Below are 27,478 nucleotides of genomic sequence, written 5' to 3'. Positions count from 1 at the left end.
CCCCCCCCCCCCCCCCCATTCTCCAGCTGGTTTTCTCTCTCTCTCTCTCCCCCATTCTCCAGCTGGTTTTCTCTCTCTCTCTCTCTCCCATTCTCCAGCTGGTTTTCTCTCTCTCTCTCTCTCTCTCCCATTCTCCAGCTGGTTTTCTCTCTCTCTCTCTCTCTCTCCCATTCTCCAGCTGGTTTTCTCTCTCTCTCTCTCTCTCTCCCCCATTCTCCAGCTGGTTTTCTCTCTCTCTCTCTCTCTCTCCCATTCTCCAGCTGGTTTTCTCTCTCTCTCTCTCTCTCTCTCTCCCATTCTCCAGCTGGTTTTCTCTCTCTCTCTCTCTCTCTCTCTCCCCCATTCTCCAGCTGGTTTTCTCTCTCTCTCTCTCTCTCTCTCCCATTCTCCAGCTGGTTTTCTCTCTCTCTCTCTCTCCCCCATTCTCCAGCTGGTTTTCTCTCTCTCTCCCCCATTCTCCAGCTGGTTTTCTCTCTCTCTCCCTCTCCCCCATTCTCCAGCTGGTTTTCTCTCTCTCCCCCATTCTCCAGCTGGTTTTCTCTCTCTCTCCCCCATTCTCCAGCTGGTTTTCTCTCTCTCTCCCCCATTCTCCAGCTGGTTTTCTCTCTCTCTCCCCCATTCTCCAGCTGGTTTTCTCTCTCTCTCCCTCTCCCCCATTCTCCAGCTGGTTTTCTCTCTCTCTCCCTCTCCCCCATTCTCCAGCTGGTTTTCTCTCTCTCTCTCTCTCCCCCATTCTCCAGCTGGTTTTCTCTCTCTCTCTCTCTCTCTCTCTCCCCCATTCTCCAGCTGGTTTTCTCTCTCTCTCTCTCTCTCTCTCTCTCCCCCCCATTCTCCAGCTGGTTTTCTCTCTCTCTCTCTCTCTCTCTCTCTCTCCCCCATTCTCCAGCTGGTTTTCTCTCTCTCTCTCTCTCTCTCTCTCTCCCCCATTCTCCAGCTGGTTTTCTCTCTCTCTCTCTCTCTCTCTCTCCCCCATTCTCCAGCTGGTTTTCTCTCTCTCTCTCTCTCTCTCTCTCTCCCCCATTCTCCAGCTGGTTTTCTCTCTCTCTCCCCCATTCTCCAGCTGGTTTTCTCTCTCTCTCCCTCTCCCCCATTCTCCAGCTGGTTTTCTCTCTCTCTCCCCCATTCTCCAGCTGGTTTTCTCTCTCTCTCCCTCTCCCCCATTCTCCAGCTGGTTTTCTCTCTCTCTCCCTCTCCCCCATTCTCCAGCTGGTTTTCTCTCTCTCTCTCTCCCATTCTCCAGCTGGTTTTCTCTCTCTCTCTCTCTCATTCTCCAGCTGGTTCTCTCTCTCTCTCTCTCCCATTCTCCAGCTGGTTTTCTCTCTCTCTCTCTCTCCCCCATTCTCCAGCTGGTTTTCTCTCTCTCTCTCTCTCTCCCCCATTCTCCAGCTGGTTTTCTCTCTCTCTCTCTCTCTCCCCCATTCTCCAGCTGGTTTTCTCTCTCTCTCTCTCTCTCTCTCTCCCCCATTCTCCAGCTGGTTTTCTCTCTCTCTCTCTCTCTCTCTCTCTCTCCCCCATTCTCCAGCTGGTTTTCTCTCTCTCTCTCTCTCTCTCTCTCTCTCTCCCCCATTCTCCAGCTGGTTTTCTCTCTCTCTCTCCCATTCTCCAGCTGGTTTTCTCTCTCTCTCTCCCATTCTCCAGCTGGTTTTCTCTCTCTCTCTCCCATTCTCCAGCTGGTTTTCTCTCTCTCTCTCTCCCATTCTCCAGCTGGTTTTCTCTCTCTCTCTCTCTCTCTCCCCCATTCTCCAGCTGGTTTTCTCTCTCTCTCTCCCATTCTCCAGCTGGTTTTCTCTCTCTCTCCCATTCTCCAGCTGGTTTTCTCTCTCTCTCTCCCATTCTCCAGCTGGTTTTCTCTCTCTCTCTCCCATTCTCCAGCTGGTTTTCTCTCTCTCTCCCCCATTCTCCAGCTGGTTTTCTCTCTCTCTCCCCCATTCTCCAGCTGGTTTTCTCTCTCTCCCCCCCATTCTCCAGCTGGTTTTCTCTCTCTCCCCCCCATTCTCCAGCTGGTTTTCTCTCTCTCCCCCCCATTCTCCAGCTGGTTTTCTCTCTCTCTCTCCCATTCTCCAGCTGGTTTTCTCTCTCTCTCTCTCTCCCATTCTCCAGCTGGTTTTCTCTCTCTCTCCCATTCTCCAGCTGGTTTTCTCTCTCTCTCTCTCCCCCATTCTCCAGCTGGTTTTCTCTCTCTCTCTCTCCCCCATTCTCCAGCTGGTTTTCTCTCTCTCTCTCTCCCCCATTCTCCAGCTGGTTTTCTCTCTCTCTCTCCCATTCTCCAGCTGGTTTTCTCTCTCTCTCCCCCATTCTCCAGCTGGTTTTCTCTCTCTCTCCCCCATTCTCCAGCTGGTTTTCTCTCTCTCTCCCCCATTCTCCAGCTGGTTTTCTCTCTCTCTCTCTCTCCCATTCTCCAGCTGGTTTTCTCTCTCTCTCTCTCTCCCATTCTCCAGCTGGTTCTCTCTCTCTCTCCCTCTCTCTCCCATTCTCCAGCTGGTTCTCTCTCTCTCTCCCTCTCTGGGTATTTCTATTTCTCGGATGTTTGTGTAAATCCCGATATTTCACGGAACCCCTTCCGTGGGGGAAGAGGCCACTCGGCCCATCGAGTCTGTACTTCCCCCCGAACAGCATCACATCCAGATCTCCACAACACCCAGATGTTTACTGGGTTTTGACACCCAGCGCCTTCTCCTCTCCCTTTCTCCGGGTCTTTCTCCCTCTCTCTCTCTCTCTATTTCAGATTATTTTATTCCCCCCCCCCCCCCCCCTCTCTCTGTATTTATCCCTCTCCCTCGGCGGGTTGTTTTTCTTTCTCTATAATTATTTCTCGGTTTAATTCTCTCTTTCTCGGGATATTTTTCTCCCTCTCCGCGGTTTTATTGTGTTTTTTATTTTAATCCTTTTTGTTTCTTACCCCCCGGTCGCCGCCGCCATTTTGCCGTTCGCTGGTTTCCAGAACAATCCAAGCGCGGCCTTGCGTCACGTCCGCCGCGGACAACGACGACAGCGACGCCACCTCCGCCCTGCCGTCACAGAGTCACTTTCGCTGACGCCACTTCCGCCCGGATCGCCCCCCCCATCGTCACGTGGCCACTTCCGCCCATACCGCCCCAATCATCACAGAACCACTTCCGCCAGGACCACCTCAGTCTGCAGCCTCCCTCCCTCCAGATGCTGCTGTAGTGAACACGTGACACCCCTACCCCCACACACAGCAAGATCCCACAGAATACAAATGGTGTGAGCCCTTCATCTGCAAGACATAACAACCCCAACCACGGCTCAGTGAGTGGGACCCAGTGTCACCCCTCCCCCCCCAGTGACAGCTCAGAGTGTGGGACCCAGGGTCCCCCCCCCTCAGTGACAGCTCAGAGTGTGGGACCCAGTGTCACCCCCTCTCCACCCAGTGACAGCTCAGAGTGTGGGACCCAGTGTCACCCCCCCTCAGTGACAGCTCAGAGTGTGGGACCCAGTGTCACCCCCTCTCCACCCAGTGACAGCTCAGAGTGTGGGACCCAGTGTCACCCCCTCCCCACCCAGTGACAGCTCAGAGAGTGGGACCCAGTGTCACCCCCTCTCCACCCAGTGACAGCTCAGAGTGTGGGACCCAGTGTCACCCCCTCCCCACCCAGTGACAGCTCAGAGAGTGGGACCCAGTGTCACCCCTCCCCCCCAGTGACAGCTCAGAGTGTGGGACCCAGTGTCACCCCCTCCCAACCCAGTGACAGCTCAGAGTGTGGGACCCAGCGTCTGGCAGTAATTATAACAATGAGCATCAAGCGTTGGTCTATTCTTTGCCTCATTGTGGAGTTTGGTTGATTAGATTACTTACAGTGTGGAAACAGGCCCTTCGGCCCAACAAGTCCACACCGTCCCACCGAAGCGAGGTTGTGGGATGGTGAAGGGTTAATGGGGGCACAGGAAGAGGGCAAGAAATTGTCAAATGGTTTAATGTTGTGTATGAAGCAGAGTTATGTAAAACCATTCACCAAATCAGAGGCATGAATCTCACAAGTTCCAGATATAGCAAGGATTTTATTTATTCACATTATTTTAAGATCAGTCAGCCACGCTGTGGCGTTCCTCTCAACCCTGTGTTCCAGCGACAGGAAAGAGAATGGGGTTAAACTGTCAGCAGTGACCTGCTATTGTCACTGGGGCAATGTCGAATTCAGTGAGCCAGAGACTTCCAATCTCTCCTCTCCCTCCAAGAACAGACCAACGTCTTCAATGGCCATCAGCTTAAACCATTTGTTCCTGATGTGTTCCCAATCAGAGACAGCATTCTCTTCCACCATAGACTGCATCACAGAATATCTAAAACTACACTTTACATGAGGGGGTCATTGGATGGAAGATTACAAAAATCTGCATCTACTCTTTAAAACTGAAAGTAAAGCCCCCTCTAATTGTCCCACCATCAAACACTCCCAGGGACAGGGACACCATGGGGTTAGTTACAAAGCTCCCTGTATACTGTCCCCCATCACACTCCCAGGACAGGAACAGCACGGGGTTAGATACAGAGTAAAGCTCCCTCTACACTGTCCCCCCATCAAACACTCCCAGGACAGGGACAGCACGGGGTTAGATACAGAGTAAAGCTCCCTCTATACTGTTCCCCATCAAACACTCCCAGGGACAGGGACAGCACGGGGTTAGATACAGAGTAAAGCTCCCTCTACACTGTCCCCATCAAACACTCCCAGGGACAGGGACAGCACGAGGTTAGATACAGAGTAAAGCTCCCTCTACACTGTCCCCCCATCAAACACTCCCAGGGACAGGGACAGCACGGGGTCTGTGCGGTCAGATGCAGCACTGCCCAGGAGGTGATTCATCGTGAGATTGCAGAGTGTGTGCAGAGACAGTAAAAAGGTTTAGGATTGAGGAGCTTTGGGTTAATTTCCTGTCCCCACTGTTGTGGTAATCTCTGACTGCATCCTCCCAGCACCCCAGCCCCCGCTCAAGTGAGCTAGTTCAGCAGTTCCTGGGAAGCAGATGTGCTGTAACCTGCCACAAAGCCAATAGCAGATGCCCTCTCAATCCCATGACCCCTACCCATGGCCACCCACACCCTGCCTCAACCCACCCAACCCCCAACCCACCTCACCCTCACCCTACTTCACCCCTATCCATGGCCATCCACCCCTTGTCTCACCCCCACCCAACCCCCAACCCACCTCACCCACACCCTACGTCACCCCTATCCATGGCCATCCACCCCTTGTCTCACCCCCACCCAACCCCCAACCCACCTCACCCACCCCCTACTTCACCCCTACCCATGGCCATCCATACCCTGCCTCAACCCACCCAACCCCCAACCCACCTCACCCACCCCCTACCCATGGCCATCCATACCCTGCCTCAACCCACCCAACCCCCAACCCACCTCACCCACCCCCTACTCCACCCCTACCCATGGCCATCCATACCCTGCCTCAACCCACCCAACCCCCAACCCACCCCCTACTCCACCCCTACCCATGGCCATCCATACCCTGCCTCAACCCACCCAACCCCCAACCCACCTCACCCACCCCCTACTCCACCCCTACCCATGGCCATCCATCCCTTTTCTCACCCCCACCCAACCCCAGACCTCTCTGAGAGCTCATTCGATAGTAGGCAGTGCTCAGGAGAGTGCCCTCCCTCCTTTCACTCCAGCTTCCTCCCACACCCTCCCTCTTTCCCCAGACTGATTAAGCCATCAGCAACATTAGTGCGGAGGAGATATGAGAACAGATATGATTGGAAAGCATCAACATGATTGGACAAAGCTAACAACAACAACGTTATGAAAGCACGTGTACGTGCTTAACAAATCACCCTCAGTGTGTTGAGACTGTAACTATGAGAATAAATAAGGGAGAACAGGAGATGTGGTACATTTGGATAGTCAGAGGCTTGTGATAAGGTCCTATATTAGGGGTCAGGAGCAATGTTAAAACACATGGATTTGGAGACAATATACTGACATGGATTGAGACTGGAAACAGGGAGTGAGAGTAAATGGATCTTTTCTGAGTGGCACACAGTGCTTGTACAGTTCAATAGGATCCCTTCTGTGACCCCAGCTATTAAAGATATAAATGACCTGGATGAAGGAACTTCAAGGACCATTTCCAAGATTACTGGTGCCACAAGACTGGGCGGGATAGTGAGTTATAAACAGGCCTTTCCAGACAGGCTGAGTGAATGGGTAAACACAGCGTGGTGAAATGTGGGGAACATAAATTCAGAGCGTTATTGAAACGGAGCTGGATGGGCCACGGTTCTGAGGAAGGGTCGCTGGACCTGAGACGTTAGCCCTGATTTCCCTTCACAGACCTGCTGTGCTTTTCCAGCAACTTCTGCTTTTGATATATAGTGGGTGTACAGAGGGTGATGAGTGTCAGTGTACACCAGGCTGACGCAGCAGGCAGTTACAAAGGCAAATGGTATGTTGGCCCTGATTGCAAGAGGATTTGAGATCAGGGATAAAGATGCCTTACTGCAGTTGGACAGGCTCTTGGTGAGACCATCTCTCTAGTATTGTGCAGAGTTTTGGTTTGCTTTGTTAAGAGAGGATGTTTCTGATATCGAGGAAGTGCAGCAGAGGTATCACTAAGCTGATACGCAGGACTGTCTAGAAGAAGAGATTGGTTCAACCGCATCTTTATTCAGTAGGATTTAGGAGGATGAGAAGTGATCTGATGGAAATATCGAAAATTCTCACAGGGCTGGACAGACTCAATGCAGAGAGAATGTTTCCCCAGTTGGGGAGTGCAGAATGAGGGGGCGATAACCTTAGGACACAGGGTAGATTGTTTAGGACCCAGATGAGGAGATATTTCTTCACTCACAGAATGGTGAACCTGTAGGATTTTATACTGCAGAAGGCTGTGGAGGCCAAGTCATGAATATATTCAAGGCAAATATATATTTCTAGATTTTCCAAGCATTAAGGGATATAGGGAGAAAGTGGGACTACAACATTGAGATAGAGGACGATCTGTGATCAGACTGGGTGGTACAGCAGGGCTGAAGGGCCCAATGGCCTGCTGCTGCTCCTTGTTGCTATATTTCTTCCTTCCATTCTCTCCTTCGGCCTTCCTCGCGTACTCACGAGGGGGCGGCACGGTGGCTCAGTGGTTAGCACGGCTGCCTCACAGCACCAGAGACCCGGGTTCGATTCCAGCCCCGGGCTGTGTGGAGTTTACACATTCTCCCCTCGTGTCTGGGTGGGCTTCCTCCCACAGTCCTGGGATGTGCAGGTTAGGAGGGATGTGCCGTGCTAAACTGCCCCTTGGCGTCCTGGTTAGGTGGGTAAGGATAGGCTAGGGGAGCTTGAGTCTGGGAGGGACGCTCTTCGGTGCAGATCGATGGGCCAAATGGCCTACGCCCACACTGTAGGGGTTCTATGACTCCCTCCTTGCACCCAGCACATCAGTCCGTGCAGTGCCAGAGAGACAGTGGAGTCAGCCGGCGCTGTATCACAGGGATAGGGTGAGGGTTGAGTGAGTTAGAGGACAGTCTCTCTGTAGACCACGACCAGACTGTGAGGCCGGCTGTTATCCAGTCTGTTCGTCGAGAAGAGTCTCCGCAAACTCAACGTGGATGAGCTGACATCGCCACAGCTCCGAAGGTGGATCCCATCCTGTCTCACCCGCTGTCTCACACCGACTGCCCAGGGATTACGGGAAGCCTACACCAGAACAACAGGCAAAAGGACATTTCAAAACAGCATCACCACCACAGCACAGTGCCTTAGGGGTTAGCACTGCTGCCTCCCAGAGCCAGGGACGCGAGTTCAATTCCAGCCTTGGGTGACTCTATGTGCACGTTCTCCCTGTGTCTGCGGACCCTCCCCGCCCACAGTCCAGAGACATGCACGTTAGGGTGAATTGGCCGTGGGAAATGCAGGGTTACAGGGATGGGGTAAGGAGGTGGGTCTGGGTGGGATGCTCTTTGGAGGGTCACTGTGGACCTGATGGGCCGAATGACCTGCCTCCACACTGTTGGGATTCTATTATCACATTTCACAACCAAACACTCCCAGGACAGGGACGGCACGGGGTTAGATACAGAGTAAAGCTCCCTCTACACTGTCCCCCCCCCCCATCAAACACTCCCAGGGACAGGGACAGCACAGGGTTAGATACAGAGTAAAGCTCCCTCTACACTGTCCCCCCATCAAACCCTCCCAGGACAGGGACAGCATGAGGTTAGACACAGGGTAAAGCTCCCTCTACACTGTCCCCCCCATCAAACACTCCCAGGGACAGTGTATACGGTCATGGTGAAGGGTGTTTTGGGATTGCTGTGCTGTGCTGTGCTGTGGGGGGGTAGGGGGAGGTTTGTTTGGGTACTGTCCCCCCCTGACCGCCAGCCCTCTATGGGACCTTCACCTGCTCACAGCTGCTCCCTGTGCTGCCTCTGTCCACTCTGGTTTTGCTGGTACCAGCAGTTCCAGCAGCTCCAGCTGGAGTAGGCCATGGTTCCGCTGTGAGGTTGCGTTTTGAGCGCTGCAGGAATCGAGTGACGAGTAACCGAGTGCCCCGGTAGACTTTCAGATCACTGAGGGAGCGGGCACCTTCCTTGGTGAGAGCAGGCACCCCTCGGCTTTTCACCGGCTGCCTCTGCTTGCTGACCGTGGCACGGTGGAACAGGTCGGGGGTGCCATGTCGAGAGCTGGGCAGTAAGCAAGCCTCAGAACATTGAGCTGGGGTAGAGTGGGGGCAAAGCATACACCAGGGAGGAGGGGGGAGGGAGAGTGAGAGAGAGAGAGAAAGACAGAGAGAGAAAGAGAGAGACACAGAGAGAGAGAGAGAGACAGAGAGAGAGAGTGAGAGAGAGAGAGATACACAGAGAGAGAGAAAGAGTGAGAGACACAGAGAGAGAGACACAGAGAGAGAGAGAGAGAAGGGGGAGAGAGAGTGAGAGACACAGAGAGAGAGAGAGGGGGGGAGAGAGTGAGTGAGAGAGAGAGAGAGAGAGAGATACACAGAGAGAGAGAGAGACAGAGAGAGAGACACACACAGAGAAAGGGGGAGAGAGACACAGAGAAGGGGGGAGAGAGAGTGAGACACAGAGAAGGGGGGAGAGAGAGTGAGAGAGAGAGAGAGACACACACACAGACACAGGGAAGTGGCGGGGGGAGAGAGAGACACACACACACACACAGACACAGGGAAGTGGGGGGGGGAGAGAGAGAGAGTTCAATACACTTTCACAACACAGCCCCACACCTTAGTAGGACAACAATCACCCCCACCCCCACACCCCCCCCAACCCTGACCGCAATCACCCCTCACCTCACACACCCCCCACCCTGACTACAATCACCCCTCACTCCCCCAACCCCCACCCTGACCGCAATCACCCCCATACCCACCCCCCCATCCTGACCTCAATCACCCCTCACCCCCCACACACCTCCTGGGCCAAGCCTGGGGGGAGGGGGCTATGGAGGTCTCAATGCCTGGAGCTGTGTAACCCCCAACATCCCTCCCCCCACCTTACCTGTGTCTGTGGAGGTCTGGGACATTTCGTCTTCTGCGGTTTTCCAGTTTCTGTTGCCCTCAGCTGGAGAAACAAATCACACAGACGTGTTACTGAGACAACATCAAACACGCCCGAGAGGCTGAGACCCACAAGCAGAGGAGAGGGGCAGCTAGATTCAGGCCTGGAGTCACTTTGGGACGTGTTACTGACGCTGGAGACATTACAATCACAAATATGTGAAACAGGCCGTTCAGCCCTTCCAGCTTACTCTACTGTCCAACAGGATCACGCCTGATCTGTTTGTGTTCAGAGTTCCACATTCCCATCTACTCAGAGATGTACAGCACGGAAACAGACCCTTCGGTCCAACCCGTCCATGCCGACCAGATATCCCAACCCAATCTAGTCCCACCTGCCAGCACCCGGCCCATATCCCTCCAAACCCTTCCTATTCATATACCCATCCAAATGCCTCTTAAATGTTGTAATTGTACCAGCCTCCACCACATCCTCTGGCAGCTCATTCCATACACGTACCACCCTCTGGGTGAAATAGTTGCCCCTTAGGTCTCTTTTATACCTTTCCCCTCTCATCCTAAATCTATGCCCTCTAGTTCTGGACTCCCCCTCCCCAGGGAAAAGACTTTGCCTATTTACCCTATCCATGCCCCTCATGATTTCATAAACCTCTATAAGGTCACCCCTCAGCCTCCGACGCTCCAGGGAAAACTGCCCCAGCCTGTTCAGCCTCTCCCTGTAGCTCAAACTCTCCAGTACCAGGAACATCCTTGTAAATCTTTTCTGAACCCTTTCAAATTTAATAATATCCCTCCTACAGCAGGGAGACCAGAATTATACACAGTATTCCAAAAGCATCCTCAGCAACATCCTGTACAGCCACATGACCTCCCAACCCTGGCACTCAGTGTATTGACCATTAAAGAGATGTGTACCAAATGCTGCCTTCACTATCCTGTAACCCCATTATCTTGGAGCTATGCACCTATGTCCCTAGTTTGACAACACTCCCCAGGGACCTACCATTAACCGCCCCTGTCACCACACTGCTCCATCTCCTGGCCTCCATCCTCACCCACAACTACACCCCTCTCGCCCTCCTTCACCACCACCACCCAACATTCCTGCCCCCTCCGCACAGTGTCAGGGCGCAGAGTGGGAGCTGAGGCCTTACCTGAGTTGGTGGTGCTCCCACAGATGGCGGGATCACTGTTGGATCTGCTGAGACGGTGAGGAGCCAGGCTCCTCGATGGGGCCTGAGGCCTAGGGCTCTGGTTGTACCGCTGGCTGGGACACGGGGACTCCGGGCCGGCCTGCAAGGCTGACGTGTCGGACGAGGTGGAGCGGGTCCTGGGCCCACCCGCGACAGCAGCAGCAGCAGCAGCTGCCGTCTCCAGCCTCTCACAGCTCTGACTCAGTGTCCCAGGCCCAGGCCCTGAGCTGTACCGACCTGGAGAGCTGCAGGAGAAGGAGCGGCCAGTCCAGGCACAGGCCCTAGCCAGGGCAGGGGAGAGCTCAGCCTCCTGGGCCCAGCTCTCAGGCATCCCAGGCCCACAGCCCATCGCCTGGCCCCCACCCTGCATCGCCATCACCAGGCACGAGTCCTCGGAAAAGCTACTGTCATCCGGAATGTCAATAATTTCCGACATCATCAGGGAGCCACTGTCCATGGACCCTGGAGGAAAAATGGGGGAAAAATATCCAGTCAATACCAACCGGTGTGGTGGGAGGGCCGCGGGGAGGGAGAGGCTACGGTGAGAGGGGTCAGGGGGCCACAGGAGAGGGGCGGAGGAGTGGACAAGTAAGGGAGGGTTAGGGGAGGGAGGGGAGTGTAGTGTGGAGGGAACAAAGTGATACTTTAGGGTTGCAGTCTGGGGAGAGGGGTGGTTCAGGGGTAATTTAGGGAATGGGGGTTAGAGGGTAATTTATGGAATGGGATGGGTTGGGGGTAATTAAGGGAATGGGGGTAATTTAGGGAATAGGGTGGGTTAGGGTTAATTTAGGGAATGGGGTGGGTTGGGGGTAATTTAGGGAATGGGGGTTAGGGGTTAATTCAGGGAACGGGGTACGTTAGGGGGTATGAAGTTAATGGGGTTGGGGGGTGTGGGTTAATGGGGCGGTGGTTGGGGGTGTGAGTAATGGGGAGGTGGTTGGGGGGGTGTGAGTAATGGGGGGGTGGTTGGGGGGGTGTGAGTAATGGGGGGGTGGTTGGGGGGGTGTGAGTAATGGGGGAGGGGGTTGGGGGGTGTGAGTAATGGGGGAGGGGGTTGGGGGGTGTGAGTAATGGGGAGGTGGTTGGGGGGGTGTGAGTAATGGGGGGGTGGTTGGAGGGTGTGAGTAATGGGGAGGTGGTTGGGGGGGTGAGTAATGGGGAGGTGGTTGGGGGGGTGTGAGTAATAGGGGAGGTGATTGGGGGGGTGTGAGTAATGGGGGAGGTGGTTGGGGGAGTGTGAGTAATGGGGGGGTGTTTGGGGGGGTGTGAGTAATGGGGGGGTGGTTGGGGGGGTGTGAGTAATGGGGGAGGTGGTTGGGGGAGTGTGAGTAATGGGGGAGGTGATTGGGGGGGTGTGAGTAATAGGGGAGGTGGTTGGGGGGGTGTGAGTAATGGGGGAGGTGGTTGGGGGGTGTGAGTAATGGGGGAGGTGATTGGGGGGGTGTGAGTAATAGGGGAGGTGGTTGGGGGGGTGTGAGTAATGGGGGAGGTGGTTGGGGGGTGTGAGTAATGGGGGGAGGTGGTTGGGGGGGTGTGAGTAATGGGGGGGTGGTTGGGGGGTGTGAGTAATGGGGGAGGTGGTTGGGGGGTGTGAGTAATGGGGAGGTGGTTGGGGGGTGTGAGTAATGGGGGGAGGTGGTTGGGGGAGTGTGAGTAATGGGGGGAGGTGGTTGGGGGGGTGTGAGTAATGGGGGAGGTGGTTGGGGGGGTGTGAGTAATGGGGGAGGGGGTTGGGGGGGTGAGTAATGGGGGAGGTGGTTGGGGGTGTGAGTAATGGGGGGGTGGTTGGGGGGTGTGAGTAATGGGGGGAGGTGGTTGGGGGGGTGTGAGTAATGGGGGAGGTGGTTGGGGGTGTGAGTAATGGGGAGGTGGTTGGGGGGTGTGAGTAATGGGGGGAGGTGGTTGGGGGAGTGTGAGTAATGGGGGGAGGTGGTTGGGGGGGTGTGAGTAATGGGGGAGGTGGTTGGGGGGGTGTGAGTAATGGGGGAGGGGGTTGGGGGGGGTGAGTAATGGGGGAGGTGGTTGGGGGGGTGTGAGTAATGGGGGAGGTGGTTGGGGGGGTGTGAGTAATGGGGGGAGGTGGTTGGGGGAGTGTGAGTAATGGGGGAGGTGATTGGGGGGGTGTGAGTAATAGGGGAGGTGGTTGGGGGGGTGTGAGTAATGGGGGAGGTGGTTGGGGGGGTGTGAGTAATGGGGAGGTGGTTGGGGGGTGTGAGTAATGGGGGGGTGGTTGGGGGGTGTGAGTAATGGGGGAGGTGGTTGGGGGGGTGTGAGTAATGGGGGGGTGGTTGGGGGTGTGAGTAATGGGGGAGGTGGTTGGGGGGGTGTGAGTAATGGGGGGGTGGTTGGGGGGGTGAGTAATGGGGGGAGTGGTGGGGGGGTGTTTAATGGGGGGAGTGGTGGGGGGGTGTTTAATGGGGGGAGTGGGGGGTGGTGTTTAATGGGGGGAGTGGTGGGGGGGTGTTTAATGGGTGGAGAGGTGAGGGGGTGTTTAATGGGTGGAGAGGTGGGGGGGTGTTTAATGGGGGGAGTGGGGGTGGTGTTTAATGGGGTGGGGGGTGATACACCAGGTCCCCTGCGTCTCATTGTCCAACGTCACCTTCCCCACTGAACGCAGTCGACAGGATGTGCTCACAGAAACTGGAGTTTGAGATCTCGGTGAGTTGGGGGTCAAAATCAGTCACCTGTATGTGGGGGGGGGAGGGAGGAGATAGAGAGAGAGAGGGGGGTGATGGGGGGAAAGAGGGAGGGGGAGAGACAGGGGGTAGGGAGAGAGAGAAAAGACAGAGAGAGAGCGCGAGAGAGGGGTGAAAGAGAGAGTGAGGGAGAGATGAAGGGAGGGAGAGAGAGGGAGAGAGAGAGGGGTGAGAGAGGGGAGAGAGAGGGGAGAGAGAGCGTGAGGAGAGAGAGAGAAAGAGTGGAGAGAGATAGTGGGGGTGAGAGGGTGAAGAGAGAGAGAGGGAGAGGTGGGAGAGGGATAGGGGGATCAAGAGAGAAGGAAGAGAGAGAGAGGTGGGGGAGATAGGGAGGGGAGAAGGGTGAAGAGAGAGAGAGGGATTGAGAGGGGGGAGACAGAGAGAGAGGGAGAAATGGGAGAGGGAGAGACAGAAAAGAGAGGGAGAGGCAGAGGGGGGAAAGAGGGAAAAGAGAGCAGGAGAGAGATGGAGAGGAGAGAGAGGGGGGAAGCGTGAGAGAGAATCAGGGCCATCTATTCTCTCCCTGCTTGACAGGATCCCTCCACACTCCCTCGTCACCCTCCTATCCTCCACACAAATCTCATCACTCTCCCTCTCTCCACATTTCCCCCCCTTCCTGTTCCCCCTCCCTCTCCAAGTGTCCACCCCTCCTCTCCCCATTGCCTTCTCACCCCTATCCCCCCTCCCCCCGTACTCCCCTCCCTGTTTCCTCCCACCTTCTTCCTACTCCCCCCTCCCTTTCCCCTTCCCCTCTGGCTGTTACCCCCTCCCCGCTCCCCTTTCCCTGCTCCCCTCCCTCTTCCCTCTCCCCATTCGCCCCACCCCTCCCCTGATCCCCATGTTCTCCCGTTTACCCCTTCCGAATGCCTCCCCCTCCCCTCCCACCCACGCCGCCCTCTCCCCAGGGGTCAGCAGGGGCTGCCCATGTCCAATACCTGGCTGGTGGTGCTGTTCCCAACAACAGCCTCGTAGGGGGGTGGGAAGTCGGTGGGGTAGAGGGGTGCTGGACTATCCATTGAGCCGTTGTAGGTGATGCTGGGGGGGGGGAGAGAGAGGGAGAGAGTGAGAGTGAGATAGAGAGAGAGAGAGAAAGCAGAGGGTCTGCGCTGAGTGCACGCTGTGAGATGGTACTGACCTCTGGGCGTCGGTCTCTGAGCTACAGGTATACTCCGGGGGATAGTACGGAGGTGGTGGCACTGGGGGAATGAACTCATCAGGGTCCCCCGCACGCTGCAGGAAGGGGCCGTGTGCTGAGGAACATTCTGCATTGACAGACCGGGATCGCTGAGGCACCAGCTGATGTGGGAGAAAAAGGAGACATTTACCCCCACTGAAACCTGTACCTGCCCCACGTATACCCCCACTGAAACCTGTACCTGTCCCACGTATACCCCCACTGAAACCTGTACCTGCCCCACGTATACCCCCACTGAAACCTGTACCTGCCCCACGTATACCCCCACTGAAACCTGTACCTGTCCCACGTATACCCCCACTGAAACCTGTACCTGCCCCACGTATACCCCCACTGAAACCTGTACCTGCCCCACGTATACCCCCACTGAAACCTGTACCTGCCCCACGTATACCCCCACTGAAACCTGTACCTGTCCCACGTATACCCCCACTGAAACCTGTACCTGCCCCACGTATACCCCCACTGAAACCTGTACCTGCCCCACGTATACCCCCACTGAAACCTGTACCTGCCCCACGTATACCCCCACTGAAACCTGTACCTGCCCCACGTATACCCCCACTGAAACCTGTACCTGCCCCACGTATACCCCCACTGAAACCTGTACCTGCCCCACGTATACCCCCACTGAAACCTGTACCTGCCCCACGTATACCCCCACTGAAACCTGTACCTGTCCCACGTATACCCCCACTGAAACCTGTACCTGCCCCACGTATACCCCCACTGAAACCTGTACCTGTCCCACGTATACCCCCACTGAAACCTGTACCTGCCCCACGTATACCCCCACTGAAACCTGTACCTGCCCCACGTATACCCCCACTGAAACCTGTACCTGCCCCATATCTACCCCCACTGAAACCTGTACCTGTCCCACGTATACCCCCACTGAAACCTGTACCTGTCCCACGTATACCCCCACTGAAACCTGTACCTGCCCCATATCTACCCCCACTGAAACCTGTACCTGTCCCACGTATACCCCCACTGAAACCTGTACCTGCCCCACGTATACCCCCACTGAAACCTGTACCTGCCCCATATCTACCCCCACTGAAACCTGTACCTGTCCCACGTATACCCCCACTGAAACCTGTACCTGCCCCACGTATACCCCCACTGAAACCTGTACCTGTCCCACGTATACCCCCACTGAAACCTGTACCTGTCCCACGTATACCCCCACTGAAACCTGTACCTGTCCCACGTATACCCCCACTGAAAGCTGTACCTGCCCCACGTATACCCCCACTGAAACCTGTACCTGTCCCACGTATACCCCCACTGAAACCTGTACCTGCCCCACGTATACCCCCACTGAAACCTGTACCTGCCCCACGTATACCCCCACTGAAACCTGTACCTGCCCCATATCTACCCCCACTGAAACCTGTACCTGTCCCACGTATACCCCCACTGAAACCTGTACCTGCCCCACGTATACCCCCACTGAAACCTGTACCTGCCCCAAATATACCCCCACTGAAACCTGTACCTGCCCCACATATACCCCCACTGAAACCTGTACCTGTCCCACGTATACCCCCACTGAAACCTGTACCTGCCCCATATCTACCCCCACTGAAACCTGTACCTGCCCCAAATATACCCCCACTGAAACCTGTACCTGCCCCAAATATACCCCCACTGAAACCTGTACCTGTCCCACGTATACCCCCACTGAAACCTGTACCTGCCCCACGTATACCCCCACTGAAACCTGTACCTGCCCCATATCTACCCCCACTGAAACCTGTACCTGTCCCACGTATACCCCCACTGAAACCTGTACCTGCCCCACGTATACCCCCACTGAAACCTGTACCTGCCCCATATCTACCCCCACTGAAACCTGTACCTGCCCCACGTATACCCCCACTGAAACCTGTACCTGTCCCACGTATACCCCCACTGAAACCTGTACCTGCCCCACGTATACCCCCACTGAAACCTGTACCTGCCCCACGTATACCCCCACTGAAACCTGTACCTGTCCCACGTATACCCCCACTGAAACCTGTACCTGCCCCACGTATACCCCCACTGAAACCTGTACCTGCCCCACGTATACCCCCACTGAAACCTGTACCTGCCCCTAATATACCCCCACTGAAAGCTGTACCTGCCCCACATATACCCCCACTGAAACCTGTACCTGCCCCAAATATACCCCCACTGAAACCTGTACCTGCCCCATATCTACCCCCACTGAAACCTGTACCTGCTCCATATCTACCCCCACCGAAACCTGTACCTGCCCCACGTATACCCCCACTGAAACCTGTACCTGCCCCTAATATACCCCCACTGAAAGCTGTACCTGCCCCACATATACCCCCACTGAAACCTGTACCAGCCCCAAATATACCCCCACTGAAACCTGTACCTGCCCCATATCTACCCCCACTGAAACCTGTACCTGCCCCACATATACCCCCACTGAAACCTGTACCTGCCCCATATTTACCCCCACTGAAACCTGTACCTGCCCCAAATATACCCACACTGAAAACTGTATCTGCCCCACATATACCCCCACTGAAACCTGTACCAGCCCCAAATATACCCCCACTGAAACCTGTACCTGCCCCATATCTACCCCCACTGAAACCTGTACCTGCCCCATATCTACCCCCACTGAAACCTGTACCTGCTCCATATCTACCCCCACCGAAACCTGTACCTGCCCCACGTATACCCCCACTGAAACCTGTACCTGCCCCTAATATACCCCCACTGAAACCTGTACCTGCCCATATCTACCCCACTGAAACCTGTACCTGCCCCACGTATACCCCCACTGAAACCTGTACCTGCCCCTAATATACCCCCACTGAAAGCTGTACCTGCCCCACATATACCCCCACTGAAACCTGTACCAGCCCCAAATATACCCCCACTGAAACCTGTACCTGCCCCATATCTACCCCCACTGAAACCTGTACCTGCCCCACGTATACCCCCACTGAAACCTGTACCTGCCCCTAATATACCCCCACTGAAAGCTGTACCTGCCCCACATATACCCCCACTGAAACCTGTACCAGCCCCAAATATACCCCCACTGAAACCTGTACCTGCCCCATATCTACCCCCACCGAAACCTGTACCTGCCCCACATATACCCCCACTGAAACCTGTACCTGCCCCATATTTACCCCCACTGAAACCTGTACCTGCCCCAAATATACCCACACTGAAAACTGTATCTGCCCCAGTATACCCCCACTGAAACCTGTAACTGCCCCACATATACCCCCACTGAAACCTGTACCTGCCCCAAATATACCCCCACTGAAACCTGTACCTGCCCCACATATACCCCCACTGAAACCTGTACCTGCCCCACATTTACCCCCACTGAAACCTGTACCTGCTCCATATCTACCCCCACTGAAACCTGTACCTGCCCCTAATATACCCCCACTGAAACGTGTACCTGCCCCACATTTACCCCCACTGAAATCTGTACCTGCCCCTAATATACCCCCACTGAAACCTGTACCTGCCCCAAATATACCCCCACTGAAACCTGTACCTGCCCCTAATATACCCCCACTGAAACCTGTACCTGCCTCATATCTACCCCCACTGAAACCTGTACCTGCCCCACATTTACCTCCACTGAAACCTGTACCTGCCCCATATCTACCCCCACTGAAACCTGTACCTGCCCCACATTTAGCCCCACTGAAACCTGTACCTGCCCCTAACATACCCCCACTGAAACCTGTACCTGCCCCATATCTACCCCCACTGAAACCTGTACCTGCCCCACATATACCCCCACTGAAACCTGTACCTGCCCCAAATATAACCCCACTGAAACTGTACTGCCTCACATATACCCCCACTGAAACCTGTACCTGCCCCATATCTACCCCCACTGAAACCTGTACCTGCCCCATATCTACCCCCATTGAAACCTGTACCTGCCCCTAATATACCCCCACTGACACCTGTAACTGCCCCAAGTATACCCCCACTGAAACCTGTACCTGCCCCATATCTACCCCCAATGAAACCTGTACCTGCCCCTAATATACCCCCACTGAAACCTGTACCTGCCCCATATTTACCCCCACTGAAACCTGTTCCTGCCCCTAATATACCCCCACTGAAACCTGTACCTGCCCCATATTTACCCCCACTGAAACCTGTACCTGCCCCACATGTACCCCCACTGAAACCTGTACCTGCCCCAAATATACCCCCACTCAAAGCTGTACCTGCCCCACATATATCCCCACTGAAACCTGTACCTGCCCCACATATACCCCCACTGAAACCTGTACCTGCCCCATATCTACCCCCAATGAAACCTGTACCTGCCCCATATCTATCCCCACTGAAACCTGTACCTGCCCCATATCTACCCCCAATGAAACCTGTACCTGCCCCATATCTACCCCCACTGAAACCTGTACCTGCCCCTAATATACCCCCACTGAAACCTGTACCTGCCCCATATTTACCCCCACTGAAACCTGTACCTGCCCCTAATATACCCCCACTGAAACCTGTACCTGCCCCATATTTACCCCCACTGAAACCTGTACCTGCCCCACATGTACCCCCACTGAAACCTGTACCTGCCCCAAATATACCCCCACTCAAAGCTGTACCTGCCCCACATATATCCCCACTGAAACCTGTACCTGCCCCACATATACCCCCACTGAAACCTGTACCTGCCCCATATCTACCCCCAATGAAACCTGTACCTGCCCCATATCTATCCCCACTGAAACCTGTACCTGCCCCATATCTACCCCCAATGAAACCTGTACCTGCCCCATATCTACCCCCACTGAAACCTGTACCTGCCCCATATCTACCCCCACTGAAACCTGTATCCCGCCCCAAATATACCCCCACTGAAACCTGTACCTGACCCTAATATACCCCCACTGAAACCTTTACCTGCCCCAAATATACCCCCACTGAAACCTGTACCTGCCCCTAATATACCCCCACCGAAACCTGTACCTGCCCCATATCTACCCCCACTGAAACCTGTACCTGCCCCACATTTACCCCTATATCGGTACACTGCCCCATATTTCCATGTGGGGGTGGGGATGTGGGTGGAGGTGGGGGTAAGGGTGGGTGTGTGGATGGGGGTGAGGGTGAGGATGAGGGTGGGTGTGTGGGCGGTGGAGGGTGAGTGTGTGTGGGTGGTGGTGGGTGTGTGGGTGGGGGTGGGGGTGAGGGTGGGGGTCAGTGTGTGGGTGGTGGTGGAGGTGGGTGGGGTGGCATTGAAGGTGAGGGTGGGTGTGTGGATGTGAGTGAGGATGAAGGTGGGTGTGTGGGTGGTGGTGGGGCTGAGGGTTAGGGTGGGGGTGGCATTGAGGGTGAGGGTGTGTGTTGGGGGTGGGGGTGGGGGTGAGGGTGGGTGTGTGGATGGGGGTGGGGGTGGGGGTGGTGGTAGGTGTGTGGTTGGTGGTGGGGGTAAGGGTGGGTGTGTGGATGGGAATGGGGTTGAGGGTAAGGGTGGTGGTAGGTGTGTGGGTGAGGGTGGGTGTGTGGGTGGTGGTGGGGGTGATGGTGGGTGTGAGGGTGGGGGTGGCATTGAGGGTGAGGGTGGGTGTGTGGATGGGGATGGTGATGAGGGTGGAGGTGGGTGTGGGGGTGGGGGTGGGGATAGGTGTGTGGGTGGTGGTGGGTGTGTGGGCAGTGGTGGGGGTGAGGGTGAGGGTGTGAGTGGTGGTGGGTGTGTGGGTGTGGGGGTAAGGTTGTGGTTGGTGGTGGGTGTGTGGTTGGTGGTGGGTGTGTAGGTGGTGGTGGGGGGGTGAGTGTGAGGGGGAGGGTGGGGGTGAGAGTGGGGATGGGGGTTGGGTTGAGGGTGGGTGTATGGATGGAGATGGGGTGAGGGTGTGGGTGGGGATAGTTGTGAGGGTGAGGGTGAGGGTGGGGGTGGAGGTGTGGTTGATGGTGGGTGTGTGGGTGAGGGGGAGGGGGAGGGTGGGGGTGGGAGTGGGGGTGGGGGTTGGGTTGAGTGTGGGTGTGTGGATGGGGATGGGGGTGGGGATGGGTGTGAGGGTGAGGGTGAGGGTGAGGGTGAAGGTGAGGGTGGGGGTGGGGGTGAGGGAGAGGGGGGGGTGTGGATGGCGATGGGGGTGAGGATGGGTTTGAGGGTAGGTATTGGGTTGAGGGTGGGTGTGTGGATGGGGATGGTGGTGAGGGCGAGGGGGACGGTGGGAGTGGGGGCGGGGATAGGTGTGTGGGGTGCTGGGTGTGTGGGCAGTGGTGGGGGTGAGGGTGAGGTGGGGTTGGGGGTGAGGGTGAGGTTGTGGGTGGTGGTGGGTGTATGGTTGGTGGTGGGTTGTAGGTGGTGGGGGTGAGGATGAGGGGGAGGGTGGGGGTGGGAGTGGGGGTGGGGGTTGGGTTGAGGGTGGGTGTGAGGGTAGGTATTGGGTTGAGGATGGGTGTGTGGATGGGGATGGGGATGAGCGGGAGGGTGAGGGTGGAGTGGGGATTGGGGTGAGGGTGAGGGTGAGGATTGGAGTGGGAGTGGAGGTGGGGGTGGGAGTGAAGGTAGTGGTGGGTGGGGGTGGGGATGGGGATGGCGGTGAGGGTGAGGGGGAGGGTGGGGGTGGGGATGGGGATGGTGGTGAGGGTGAGGGGGAGGTTGGGGGTGGGTGTGTGGGTGGGTGTTGGTGGGTGGGGGTGGGGGTGAGGGTGAGGGTGGAGGTGGGGGTGAGGGTGGTGGGGGTGGGGGTGTGGGTTAGGTTGGGGGGTGAGGGTGGGTGTGTGGATTGGGATGGGGATGAGGGTGAGGGTGAGGGTGGAAGTTGGGGGTGGGGGTGAAGGTGAGGGTGAAGATGAGGGTGGGGGTGGGTGTGTAGGCGGTGGTCAGTGTGTGGGTGAGGTGGGTGTGTGGATGGGGGTGAGGGTGAGGGTGTGGGTGGTGGTGGGTGTGTGGGCAGTGGTGGAGGTGAGGGTGAGGTGGGTGCGTGGGTGGGTGTGTGGGTGGGTGTGTGGATAGAGATGGGGCTGAGGTGAGGGTGGGGGTGTGGGTTGGATGTATGGGTGGGGTGGATGTGTGGGTGGGGATGGGGGGTGTGGGTGAGGGTGGGGGTGTGGGTTGGATGTGTGGATGAGGATGGGGGTGAGGGTGAGGGTGTGGGTGGGGGTGTGGGTGGAGGTGAGGGTGAGGTGTGTGTGTGGGTGATTGGGGACCGGGTGGGGGGCAATGAGGGACACCAGACCAGTGCCTGTTGGTTTGGGGGTGAGCCTGCAGCGTGCTCCCTCCTCACCCCCGCCTCCTCCCCCCCTCACCACCCCCCACCCCCTCCCCCCCCACCCCACCCCCCCCCCCCTTACTGCTCGGAAACCGAACGAATACTCACAACGTGTAGCACATCGACCGTGAACATCTGGATACAGCAGATAACGGTGGAGAGGGTACACACGATGGTGGATAAAATACTCAGGCCACACACCCCGAACAACAGATCCTGGCACACAGAGAAATACATCACCACAGGCAGCTCTCCGGCCCCGGTCATTACCCACAGTGCCCAGCGGTCAGCCCTCAGGCCCCTGTCCTTACCCACAGTGCCCAGTGGTCAGCTCTCTGGCCCCTATCCTTACCCACAGTGCCCAGTGGTCAGCTCTCCGGCCCCTGTCCTTACCTGCAGTACCCAGTGGTCAGGTATCTGGTCCTTGTCCTGACCCACAGTGCCCAGCCGTCAGCTCTCTGGCCCCTGTCCTTACCCACAATGCCCAGTGGTCAGGTATCTGGTCCTTGTCCTGACCCACAGTGGCCAGTGATCAGCTCTCCATCCCTATCCTTACCCACAGTGCCCAGCGGTGATCTCTCAGGCCCCTCTCCTTACCCACAGTGCCCAGCGGTCAGCTCTCCAGCCCCTGTCCTTACCCACAGTACCCAGCAGTCAGCTATCTGGCCTCTGTCCCTACCCCCAGTGGTCATCTCTCCAGCCCCTGTCCTTACCCGCAGTGCCCAGTGGTCAGCTCTCTGGCCCCTGTCCTTACCCGCAGTGCCCAGTGGAAGGCTCTCTGGCCCCTATCCATACCCGCAGTGCCCAGCGGTCAGCTCTCTGGCCCCTGTCCTTACCCGCAGTGCCCAGTGGTCAGCTCTCTGGCCCCTATCCTTGCCCGCAGTGCCCAGCGGTCAGCTCTCTGGCCCCTGTCCTTACCTGAAGTGCCCAGTGGTCAGCTCTCTGGCCCCTATCCTTACCCACAGTGCCCAGCGGTCAGCTCTCTGGCCCCTGTCCTTACCCACAGTGGCCAGTGGTCAGCTCTCTGGCCCCTGTCCTTACCCGCAGTGCCCAGTGGTCAGCTCTCTTGCCCCTATCCTTACCCGCAGTGCCCAGTGGTCAGCTCTCTGGCCCCTATCCTTGCCCGCAGTGCCCAGCGGTCAGCTCTCTGGCCCCTGTCCTTACCCGCAGTGCCCAGTGGTCAGCTCTCTGGCCCCTATCCTTACCCACAGTGCCCAGCGGTCAGCTCTCTGGCCCCTGTCCTTACCCACAGTGGCCAGTGGTCAGCTCTCTTGCCCCTATCCTTACCCGCAGTGCCCAGTGGTCAGCTCTCTGGCCCCTATCCTTACCCGCAGTGCCCAGCGGTCAGCTCTCTGGCCCTGTCCTTACCCGCAGTGCCCAGTGGTCAGCTCTCCGGCCCTGTCCTTACCCGCAGTGCCCAGCGGTCAGCTCTCTGGCCCTGTCCTTACCCGCAGTGCCCAGTGGTCAGCTCTCTGGCCCCTGTCCTTACCCGCAGTGTCCAGTGGTCAGCTTTCTCATCCCTGTCCTTCCCCACAATGCCCAGCGGTCAGCTCTCCGGCCCCTGTCCTTACCCGCAGTGCCCAGCGGTCAGCTCTCTGGCCTGTCCTTACCCGCAGTGCCCAGTGGTCACCTCTCCGGCCCCTGTCCTTACCCGCAGTGCCCAGCGGTCAGCTCTCTGGCCTGTCCTTACCCGCAGTGCCAGTCGGACAGTCCGACAATCCTGGAAATGGTGTAATTTGAGGAGCTCGCCCACTGCCCCACACAATTCGGGATGGTCTCGCTGTGTCATCCGGTCACAGCACATACACATACCCTCCCGCTCGAAACCAATCTGCCGTGGGTGGGCGGGGGGGGGAGAGAGAGAGAGGGGGGGGAGGGAGGGAGAGAGAGATAGAGAGAGGGAGAGGGAGAGGGAGGGAGAGAGAGAGATGGGGAAAGAGAGAGGGAGAGAGAGGGAAAAGAGAGTGGGGGGAGAGAGAGAGAGGGGAGAGGGAGGGAGAGGGGGGCAGAGAGAAAGAGGGGGAGGGGGGGAGAGAGAAAGAGAGGGAGGGGGAGAGAGAGAGAGGGGGGAGGGAGAGAGAGAGAGGGAGGGAGAGAGAGAGATGGGGAAAGAGAGAGGGAGAGAGAGGGAAAAGAGCGGGGGAAGAGAGAGAGGGGAAGAGAGAGAGGGGGAGAGGGAGGGAGAGAGAGAGGGGGAGAGGGAGGAAGAGAGAGAGGGGGAAAGAGAGAGAGGGAGAGAGAGAGGGAAAAGAGAGCGGGGGAGGGAGAGAGAGCGGGGGAGGGAGAGAGAGCGGGGGAGGGAGAGAGAGGGGGGGAGGGAGAGGGGGGGAGGGAGAGAGAGAGGGGGAGAGAGAAAGAGGTGGAGGGAGGGAGAGAGAGGGGGAGAGAGAGGGGGGGAGAGAGAGGGGGAGAGAGAGAGGGAGGGAGAGAGTGAGGGAGGGAGAGAGAGAGAGGGGAGACAGAGAGAGAGGGAGAGAGAGGGGGAAAAGAGAGAGAGGGAAAAGAGAGCGGAGGGAGAGAGAGAGAAAGAGAGAGAGAGAGAGAGGGGGGGAATAGAGCAGCAGGGGGAGATAGAGGGAGAGAAAAAGAGAGAGAGAGAGAGAGAGAGAAGTGGGTGGGGTGAGGGGACGGTGTGAGAATCAGGGGAGAGGGTGAGAGAGAGAGAGAGAGAGAGAGAGAGAGAGAGAGAGAGAGGGATACCTTCAGGTTAGCGGTGAATTCACTGTGAGACCAGCCCCACACTGGGTCCATGGACACCAGTGTAACCCTCTCCCCCTCCACCCCCACCCTCAGATTCATTGCCCCTCACTGCCCCTTTCCCCTCCCCTCCTCCCTCACCCTGGGGGATCACTCTCTTTACCTTCCCTCCTGGCCCACTCTGTCGCTCCCCTCCCTTGGGCCAGTCTACCCTCGTTCACCCCTCCCCCTGGCCATGCCCAATCTAAGCCCCACCCAGGCCCCCCCCCCCCAGCCATTCCCCACCGAGCCCCCACACTCCCTGAGAACCGCCCCCCCACCCCGGGGTGAGGGGGGGGGGGGGTGTGCCCACCTTCTCACACGCTTCGAGAGCCATGATGGTCTGGGCGTTCTGACAAGACAAGATGGAGCCCGCGAGACTGAGCATCACACACAGGACGGAGAGCAGGGTGAAGAACGAGACCTGGGGCAGGGAGGGAGGGGGTGGGGAGGGGAGGGGAGGGGGTGGTGGGGGAGAGAGACAGAGAGAGATTAAACACACACTACTGAGAAATCTCTGCCCTCCCCCACCCCTCACACACCCACACAGCCCCCTTACCTGGGACAGGGCGTGGACAGGAGGCAATGCGAGAATCGAGGGAGGAGGAATCGAGGGGAGGGGGGAATCGAGGGGAGGGGGGAATCGAGGGGAGGGGGTAATCGAGGGGAAGAGGGGGGAATTGAGGAGAGAAGGGGGAATCGAGGAGAGGGGCAATCGAGGGCAGGAGGGGCAATCGAGGGGAGAGGGGAAATTGAGGGGAGGGGATAATCGAGGAGAGGGGAAATCGAGGGGAGGAGGGGGGATTTGAGTGGAGGTGGAATCGAGGAGAGGAGGGGGAATTGAGGGGAGGGGTTTCGAGGAAAGGAGGGGGAATCGAGGGGAGAGGGGGAATCGAGGGGAGAGGGGGAATCGAGGGGAGGGGGGAATCGAGGGGAGAGGGGGAATCGAGGGGAGGGGGGAATCGAGGGGAGAGGAGGGAATCGAGGGGAGAGGGAATCGAGGAGGGGAGGGGGAATCGAGGGGGGAATCGAGGGGAGGGGAAATCAAGGGGGGAATTGAGGGGGGTATTGAGGGGGGAATGAGGGGGGAATGAGGGGGGAGGGGGAATCGAGGAGGGGAGGGGGAATCGAGGAGGGGAGGGGGAATCGAGGTGCGAAGCAGGGAATTGAGGGAGGGGGAGAGTGGGGGAGGGGGAGAGGGAGGGGAGAGGGGGAGGGGGAGGGGGAGAGTGGGGGAGAGGGGGAGGGGGAGAGGGGGGTGAGGGAGAGGGGTGGGGGGAAGGGAAATCGAGGGTGGGTGGGGGGGGAGATACCCACCACGAGGGAGACAGGTCGTTTCCAGGAGATAACCCCAATGAGTCCAGCGAGCAGCACCTGGCAACAACAGAGAATGGGATTGGTTACTGGGCACAAGCTCATGGACCAATCCAACACTTAACCACCATCATCACCCTGACCCCCCCCCCCCCCCCACACCCTGACCACACACCCTGACCCCCCCCCCCCCACACCCTGACCCCACACACCCTGACCCCCCCCCCCCCACACCCTGACCCCACACACCCTGACCCCCCCACTCCCGGACCACCCCACACCCTGACCACCACACCCAGACCCCTACACACCCTGACCCCCCCCCCCCCACACCCAGACCCCTACACACCCTGACCCCCCCACACCCTGACCCCTCCACAACCTGACCCCCCCCCCCCACTCCTGGACCACCCCACACCCTGACCCCTACACCCTGACCCCCCCCACTCCCGGACCACCCCACACCCTGACCCCCCCACACCCTGACCCCCCGCACCCTGACCCCCCCCCTCACTCCCGGACCACCCCACACCCTGACCCCCCCCACTCCCGGACCACCCCACACCCTGACCCCCCTACACCCTGACCCCCCCACACCCTGACCCCCCGCACCCTGACCCCCCCCCACTCCCGGACCACCCCACACCCTGACCCCCCACACCCTGACCTCCCCACACCCTGACCTCCCCACACCCTGACCCCCACAACCTGACCTCCCACACCCTGACCCCCACACCCTGACCCCCCACACCCTGACCCCCCACACCCTGACCACCCACACCCCAACCCCAAACCCTTAACCCCTCCACACCCCAACCGCAACCCCAACCCCGTAACCCCACCCTAACCCCCTCATCTCAACCCTGTAACCCCACCTTAAACCCCCACCCCAACCCCTTAACCCATTCCTATACTGCCCCTGACCCCATAGCCCCACTAAATCCACCAATCCCAATGTCTTAACCCCATCCCAAAGCTGCCCCTTACACGCCATCTGAGTGAGGACTGTTCCCTTCAGAGAACACCTCCTCAAGAAACCAGAGTCTACAGGCCATTCCAGTATAGGGTCAGCAGGGCAAGTCACCCATCCCAGGCCCCCTCACTGTGTCAGGGCCCCTGTCCCTGGCGACTAACCCCATCCCAGGCCCCCTCACTGTGTCAGGGCCCCTGTCCCTGGCGACTAACCCCACCCCAGGGTGCCTCACTGTGTCAGGGCCCCTGAGCCTGGTGACTAACCCCACCCCAGGGTGCCTCACTGTGTCAGGGCCCTTTACCTGGTGACTAACCCCACCCCAGGGTGCCTCACTGTGTCAGGGCCCCTGAGCCTGGTGACTAACTCCACCCCAGGGTGCCTCACTGTGTCAGGGCCCCTGTGCCCGCTGACTAACCCCACCCCAGGGTGCCTCACTCTGTCAGGGCCCTGTCCCTGGTGACTAACCCCACCCCAGGGTGCCTCACTGTGTCAGGGCCCTGTCCCTGGTGACTAACCCCACTCTAGGGTGCCTCACTGTGTCAGGGCCCTGTCCCTGGTGACTAACCCCACCCCAGGGTGCCTCACTGTGTCAGGGCCCCTGTCCCTGGT

The 27,478-nt window shown here is 57.7% G+C and overlaps 2 protein-coding genes across 2 annotated transcripts in view; one reads left to right on the top strand and one right to left on the bottom strand.

Moving 5' to 3' along the window:
• The window catches only part of LOC132805517 (serine/arginine repetitive matrix protein 2-like), a 29,526-nt gene extending 26,358 nt beyond the window's left edge, over nt 1–3,168 (top strand). Inside the window, exon 8 of the mRNA XM_060820629.1 lies at nt 2,942–3,168. Coding sequence (XP_060676612.1) covers nt 2,942–3,168 — 227 coding nt within the window. The remainder of the gene's footprint in view (nt 1–2,941) is intronic.
• Nucleotides 3,169–6,895: 3,727 nt separating this feature from the next.
• fam189b (family with sequence similarity 189 member B) overlaps nt 6,896–27,478 on the bottom strand; it is a 28,816-nt gene continuing 8,233 nt past the window's right edge. Inside the window, exons 2-12 of the mRNA XM_060820699.1 lie at nt 25,900–25,956; nt 24,896–25,006; nt 23,537–23,677; nt 21,955–22,062; nt 14,537–14,697; nt 14,337–14,436; nt 13,305–13,389; nt 10,667–11,167; nt 9,493–9,555; nt 8,379–8,692; nt 6,896–7,675 (exon numbers count right to left, since the gene is read on the bottom strand). Coding sequence (XP_060676682.1) covers nt 7,493–7,675; nt 8,379–8,692; nt 9,493–9,555; nt 10,667–11,167; nt 13,305–13,389; nt 14,337–14,436; nt 14,537–14,697; nt 21,955–22,062; nt 23,537–23,677; nt 24,896–25,006; nt 25,900–25,956 — 1,824 coding nt within the window. The 3' untranslated portion in view covers nt 6,896–7,492. The remainder of the gene's footprint in view (nt 7,676–8,378; nt 8,693–9,492; nt 9,556–10,666; nt 11,168–13,304; nt 13,390–14,336; nt 14,437–14,536; nt 14,698–21,954; nt 22,063–23,536; nt 23,678–24,895; nt 25,007–25,899; nt 25,957–27,478) is intronic.

The sequence above is a fragment of the Hemiscyllium ocellatum genome, chromosome 50, assembly GCF_020745735.1.
Source record: "Hemiscyllium ocellatum isolate sHemOce1 chromosome 50, sHemOce1.pat.X.cur, whole genome shotgun sequence".
NCBI classification, from domain to species: Eukaryota; Metazoa; Chordata; class Chondrichthyes; order Orectolobiformes; family Hemiscylliidae; genus Hemiscyllium; species Hemiscyllium ocellatum.
Note: the sequence above shows the minus strand (reverse complement) of the source record. Positions and strands in the feature narration are given on the sequence as shown.